General features: G+C 39.6%; 1 protein-coding gene across 1 annotated transcript; it reads left to right on the forward strand.

Annotated features, from left to right (window-relative positions):
• Window positions 1-1,245: 1,245 nt before the first annotated feature.
• ndfip2 (Nedd4 family interacting protein 2) lies at window positions 1,246-6,831 on the forward strand. Its single transcript, XM_085919941.1, has 8 exons — window positions 1,246-1,629; window positions 2,572-2,776; window positions 2,909-3,039; window positions 3,128-3,215; window positions 3,583-3,707; window positions 3,772-3,838; window positions 3,935-4,042; window positions 5,299-6,831. The coding sequence occupies exons 1-7, from the start codon at window positions 1,603-1,605 to the stop codon at window positions 4,036-4,038; spliced, it is 747 nt and encodes a 248-aa protein (XP_085776067.1). The 5' UTR covers window positions 1,246-1,602; the 3' UTR covers window positions 4,039-4,042; window positions 5,299-6,831.
• The last annotated feature ends 246 nt before the right edge of the window (window positions 6,832-7,077 follow it).

A 7,077-nucleotide genomic window follows, 5' to 3' on the forward strand; every position in this document is an offset into this window, starting at 1 on the left:
TGACTAAACCACATCATTGCACCCAAGTCAAAAGAAATCGCACGCACAAGAGGCAGTACAGTTGTCTGTTGGCAAAGAATCACACAAGCATGTGCAAATTGCAAATGAATATTGTAGGCTCCATGTGGGAAATGTATTAAAACAGTCAGCTTCTATACACCCTTGTGTTTTGAACATCATGGCGGGTTAGATCAGTATCAACAATCTCTTTGAGGGAAAACTTTTTTTCTACAACATATGGTTCCAATCATTATCATTTATAAATGTATTCAATTATTTTTCGAAACCTTTTGAAGTATATAAGAAGGTTCCTCAAATTATAATCTAACAGTTTCTGCCCTCTGCTGGACATTAAAGTTTTCTACAGAAGTGTAGAACACCCACCCTCACCCAACACACACACACACACACACACACACACACACACACACACACACACACACACACACACACACACACACACACACACACACACACACACACACACACACACACACACACACACACACACACAAAGTTAAATTGGAGGTTGCAATCATAGAGGGATGTCTCTCATTTGTCTTTTCATCATCTATCTGTTGAATAGAAAACAGGGATGAGATTTCTCTATCTCCGCTGGTTTTTGAGGATTATATTCGTTGTGCTCTTTTCTAACATTGCTGTTTCTAAATCTGTGTAATGAGTTGTAGTTTTGGTGCAGCTTGGTCCTTTTCCTTGCAGCAGAATAAGTTGCAATGTCTAATGTAAAAATTTGATGGAGTTTTATTTTGTCCTGTACTGGTTCCGACTAATAGACTTTATGGGGCCCCAAAAATAATACATCTACATTAATAAAAAAAAAACAATAATAATAACAGTAGGCAAGGTAACAAGCACCCTAACCCTAATTAACTATAGTGCATAGTGCATATGTGATTTGTGAATATGTATTGTTTAACGCCAGTTTTAAACATGAAAGACGAAAGGTCAAAGAAATGGATAGGAAGTTGAATAAATATTTTTCTTATGACTATTTTCTTTGAATTATTTTTCTTCTTTATGACAATTGTGTTATTTTTTTTGTGTGCTAAAAAAAAAAAAAAAGATACCTATATAAAGTGAAAAAGTCTCCACTGTCAGACTTTCATGGTTTCGATTTGCGTAATTTGGTTCATCCAATCGCTCTTTCTTCCGGGTCCGGAAAGAGACGGACAATCTGATATCGTAACTGCATCTTGCGGAATGGCAAAATAAAATACGTTAATGTAGCTCAATTTGATTAAAATTATTCTACACACAAGAATAAAAACATGTAAATAGTATCTAAACCCGTATTATAGATATAAATGTTGAATTACAATCTTTAAAACGAGTCGAAAACATTTGCGTCGCGTTCTTTTATTTTGAAATAATATGACGGAACAGGTAAGATTTTGAGACAAACATGATGACGCTCGTCGACATTTTTAGCAACAACGAAGCGAGTGATCTGTAAACTGCGGCCATTTGTACGCCGTCGGTTTTACTTTAGGTGTTTGTTAGACAAGGCAATTCTATTTGGGTCAACGGGAAGAAATTTTCTGCTTTCCTGACTGGCTTGTTCGCCAGTCGAATCTTTTCAAAATGGACCCAATAAGTCGATACCAAGTGGTGAGTATTGAGAATGGTATGCTATTTGGCCTATCTAACCAAACACAACCAAACAACAGGGCCTCCCCACCATATTTTATCATTTCATTAGAACGTGTTATTTTATGTTTGTTACGTTCTCCGGTCTTTTTGACGGCGCGTTGAAGAGTAGGTTTCTCGAATTCCGTTGCGCGTGTTTATAACGACTGAATACTTCTGCATATGTTAGGCTAGCCTTAGCAAACTGATGTGATAAACAGTACAGTTGTTACTTCGCGTCATTAGTATGTTGTGGTTCTAGACGTAAAACCCCGTTCATCTTGTTTGGGTTGGCCTGGACGGCGTCCGGATGACATGCAATGGAAAGCTGTGTTCCAACCGTGGGTGCTACGACCTTCTATGACGTGAGCTCATGCTCAGCTACATTGACTCCCCTGATGTTTTCCCTAATTTGTACTTTTCCGCATTTTTGTTTAGTTGTGTTCCCTGCTTGCCTTTTTTTGGGAATAATTTTAGCATTTCTTTCACTAGTTTCGGTGCCCTATTACTGTTTGCAGGAGACGTGTGCCTCTATGTCAACAGAATGAGCTTTATTGACCAAGTTTGTGCATGCCAAACAGGGAGTTTGACTCAGTTTGATCTCAGCCTCTGTACAATATGTAAGTGACTGACAACATTCAGGTAACTAAGAACATTTCAAGTGCTGTCAACAAATGCAGAGCCACGTTGTTTGGACCCAGAAGAAGGCTCATGATGAAACTGAGGATTTGTTATGTAATATATGCACTTTGACCAGCTGCCATTTACAATTGATTTCAATCGTTGTGGCTATTAGCCTGCCAATTGTTCAATCCATTTATCAGGTATTATTGCCTTGGTTCCTACCAGTATATAATTGTGCCAGGCTCAAAGACACCCTTTGTGGATTGGATGGTGTTCTCAAGGTCTTGTCTTCTCTTTCAGCTGCATAACGAGGATGACTCCTCTGAGGCCTCCTCCGGCAGTGAGCTTCAGCCCTGTGCCACCCCCCAGGCTGGACCGTCGCAGGACCAAAGCCAGACACAAAACAGCGTGCTACCTGCACCTTCACCTGCAGAAAATGAGGGGGCAGATGCATTGCCACCACCTTATGCCTGTATTGACTTGGGTGCAACTGCAGCAGTGCAAGGTTTGTACTGTATGTAACACATTAGTTGTTTTGTTTTTTAAATCCCTTCATACAGAGTCCTAGTTTCTGTGATGATGTCGCCACAGTATGGTCTCTGTTCATTAAATTTGTTTCTCAACTTATTCACGACAGAGACTAGTTTCCAAACTGACTTCCCCGTGCCGCCACCTTATGGCGTGGCCACTTCGTTGCCCACATACGATGAAGCAGAAAAAGCAAAAGCTGCCGCCATGGCAGCTACTGCTGCGGAGGTGATGTCACGGGTACGAATCCATTTTACTGCTTGTTTTCTTTCCACCAGTGTTTCCTTGCTTTTTTTTCCAAAATCATTTGTGCATTTGTCCACATAAGGAGGATGAATTTCTTCCCAGAGATGATTTCAGTGATGCTGACCAACTGCGAGTTGGGAATGATGGAATCTTCATGCTGGGCTTTTTCAGTAAGTAAAACACTGGAGCTGTGTTCAGTTCAGAATTCCAATGCAAATGATAATTCCCCTTGTGAATCATTTTTTTTAATACAGTACCTAATGAAGTAAAAAATACATTTACTTTTATTTACAAGATATCTGTGAAAGCACTGCCTGGACTCCCTCCTATGATACAAGCCACATTAACAAAGAAACCATCACAGTCAAATCACTTTTCATTGAAGCCTATGCCAGTGGCCGCCAATGAAAACGTGTGGGCTATTTGACTGTGGCCACTTGACAGCCACTTTGTGATTATTGCGCCTGTGATTCAATTGAGTGAACTTGCAAGCAAGGTTACAATTGACCTCATCCTTATGTGTTTGTCTCCCTCTAGTGGCCTTTCTGTTCAACTGGATTGGTTGCTGTTTGGCCTTCTGTTTGACAAACACCATTGCAGGGCGTTATGGCGCCATTTCTGGCCTTGGCCTCTCCCTCATCAAGTGGATTCTTATTGTCAGGGTATGTGATGATGTTGCCCTCAACTTGATGTGGTCTATTCATTCAATACTGTCTTCTTTTCCAGTTCTCTGACTACTTCACTGCCTACTTTAATGGTCAGTACTGGCTGTGGTGGATCTTCCTTTTGCTTGGTAAGTTATAAGAATTCAACTTGGATGGTTTACTAAAACCAACCCCTCACACCTATCCTAATTGTCAAGGGCTTCTGGCAATCTTTTTTTTTGCAGGTGTCTTGCTGTTATTCAGAGGTTTTGTCAACTATCTAAAAGTTCGCAACATGACAGACAACATGGCCTCCTCACACAGAACACGTCTCTTCTTCTTGTATTAACAAGGTAAAAAACAACATCTGATTCGTCTTAACTCAGGAACGGGTAACTTATGTGATGCACCACGCACTTATGAACCAGAAACAGTATATGACAAAAATAAACCAGAAACAGTACATGACAAAAATACCATTTTACATATGCATCAGCGGATGTGATGAATTATCTATCTATCTATCTATCTATCTATCTATCTATCTATCTATCTATCTATCTATCTATCTATCTATCTATCTATCTATCTATCTATCTATCTATCTATCTATCTATCTATCTATCTATCTATCTATCTATCTATCTATCTATCTATCTATCTATCTATCTATCTATCTATCTATCTATCTATCTATCTATCTATCTATCTATCTATCTATCTATCTATCTATCTATCTATCTATCTATCTATCTATCTATCTATCTATCTATCTATCTATCTATCTATCTATCTATCTATCTATCTATCTATCTATCTATCTATCTATCTATCTATCTATCTATGTGTACTGCTTATCCACATGAGGGTCGTGGGTGTGCTAGAACCTATCCCAGCTGACTTTGGGCAGTAGGCGGTCATGCACGTTTTTGAGATGTGGGAGGAAATCAGAGTACCCAGAAGAAACCCACGCAAGCACGGGGGAGAACATGCATACTCCACTGTAACTCTGATGACTTTTTAAAAGCCTGTTCAATGTAAGCTGCACAAGTTTCTAATGCTGCGTTCACACTGTATTTGTTGCCCGCGTTTCTGGGGATGCGGTTCAATCACAGCCAATAGAGTTAACACGTGTGACTGCAGAGCGGTGCGTTTGAGACGTGGGACGCGCAAGGCAAAAAAAGCTTACTCTGCCTCTCTGCGGGATATAAAGTGAAGCTAACGTTTGGCGAGCTACGCCTCGCGTCAGCCAATCAGCTTCGGGAACATACCACGTGTACCCGTGGACTATGTGAAGAAGAAAACCAAATGCAGGAAAAGATGATCATCCCGAGAACTCCAACACATCCACGTAACAATACTGGGACTGAAGTAAACGGGAGCAGGCTTGGAGAACTGTAAGAGCCAGGAACTTGGGTTTTACGTGAGATTTGTTTCAGCTGTTTAATTGAGTCATGACATAAAAGTTTGATTTTATATCAGGAACGATGGGTATTAATAATCTGTCGCCGGAAGTCCCTAATGAACATGTTACTCTGCGGAGCGCCAGTTGCCCATCCCTGGTCTGACTGCTGCTGTGGACCCTGACTCCGTTTGTGATTCTCTGCAGGGGTTCTGCCCCATCGCCATTCCATTTCATTGAGATGCCCAACAACCACCATCCACCCTCGAATGATCTGCCAGGCCATCGCTGAAGTGAAGAGGAAGAAGGGCAGCAAAATAAATGCAGGGATATAGACATAGTTGAATGCATAGTAAATAGATGTAGATTTTCTCCATGTGAGTGAGATGTGCCAGGCAGCCAATGAACAATTTTGATCAAGTCTTACTCCATCCAGGATGTTGCACTGTCACCTCCGGTGAAACTGCCTACATCCTTATAAAAAACTTTAAGTCACTTTTACTTTGATCAATTTTAAGCAATTTATAAATGCATGTAGGATCAGGTTACATATCCTATGGTGGTTCACCATTGAGGGCTGAACATGAATGAGATTTTTGTCAATAGCCAGTCAAATTAGAAACTAATCCTTTTATTCTTAGGTGAACAAAATAGCTTTAGCATGTCTGAGCCAAATGGTCAGCAGGATGAATTTCAGGATTTTATTCCTGCCCTATGCAGCACCAGCCAGATGATAAGACTGGACGAGGGCTACTCTCACTGCTGTCATTTTGACAGTAAAAAGAAAAAAATATCTGACCATCGGCTGTGGTTGTGAGTGGTCTCACGGGTGATCATCAAGCAGTGAAGGGGTGGAAAAGAAGGCTTCTGAGCCATATTGTGCTCGAGGAGGACAAGTAGGCCATGGCCAGAAAGCAAGTTTTATAAGTCCTATGCAATGTAGTTATTTTGAGTTACCTGCAGTAATTGTTGTGGATTATGAAGTTATGGTAACGATTGTTTAACAATTTAACGAGTTTGGCAATACAACTAAAAATGTGACTCACCAACTAATTTAAATGAGCGTCTGTTCTTTACATGGAAGTGATTTGTGGCGATGGGAACACCCTGAATGATGTGGACACCTAATATTTGTACAAGTAAAACAGATGCCATTGTTCAGCGGATTTGGTACAAGTGACAAGAAGACCTGAGCCCGATTGGACAAAGTAAACGTCAACCTAAAAATGAAATGTAAATACCAGCTTAATACCAATTCATATTTGCACTTTGAACTTCTGTACAGTAGAATCTGCGTCTGCTTAACTTGATGTGGTGGTGGAGCGGTTTAAAAATTAAACCTGCTTTCCATGTTTTTCAACTTGAAATCTTAATCATGTGAAAAATATTGCTGTTTTTTGTTCAGTTTTATTAAGCACTTTTTACTTTTCACACTGATTTTTTTTTGTCATCTCAACTGTGACTGTTGTGTTGCCAAATCTTTTCTTAATCGCCTTTTCCCCCTTAGTCTTTTTCAGCAATATTCAAATTCGTTGCATGATTTTTGTGCTTGAATAATTCGCAGGGATATCAGGAATCCACAATTTATTTACAAAGCCTTGAACCAGTACAAAGAAAAAAAAAAAAGATATAAAATGGCAGTCAATTTGTTGTTGCTTTAGCTCATGTAATGTCCTTTATTGTAACTGGAATTAATTGATGTATTGGGAAATGCCAATAAAGTTTGAAGACGTACAAAAATGTTGATCTTTGGTTGTCGTTTGGGACATTTTATATCTACAGCACTTAAAACATCTCATCGGTAACATAATAGGAAAATGTTCAGTCCTGTGTTCATATGTTTTTTTTCTCATTGACAGACAATAAGGTGCAGTTATTGCCATTGTTTATTGTATGAAGAAAAATCTTCAATATGCACCAAATGTCTTGGTTCTTTCTTGACCAATGTACCGTCAGCAGAACTATTCAATTTCTGTACTGCTTATC

Source organism: Syngnathus leptorhynchus, chromosome 1 (genome assembly GCF_054491065.1).
Source record: "Syngnathus leptorhynchus isolate UIUO chromosome 1, UIUO_Slep, whole genome shotgun sequence".
In the NCBI taxonomy this organism is placed as follows: domain Eukaryota; kingdom Metazoa; phylum Chordata; class Actinopteri; order Syngnathiformes; family Syngnathidae; genus Syngnathus; species Syngnathus leptorhynchus.

Bases quoted from the DNA above. Each gene is read 5' to 3' on its own strand.
- ndfip2 (XM_085919941.1), top strand. From the start codon at position 1,603: ATGGACCCAATAAGTCGATACCAAGTG. The intron at 2,777-2,908 runs GTTTGTACTGTA...TATTCACGACAG, and splicing joins TGCAACTGCAGCAGTGCAAG to AGACTAGTTTCCAAACTGAC. The intron at 3,040-3,127 runs GTACGAATCCAT...TGTCCACATAAG, and splicing joins CTGCGGAGGTGATGTCACGG to GAGGATGAATTTCTTCCCAG.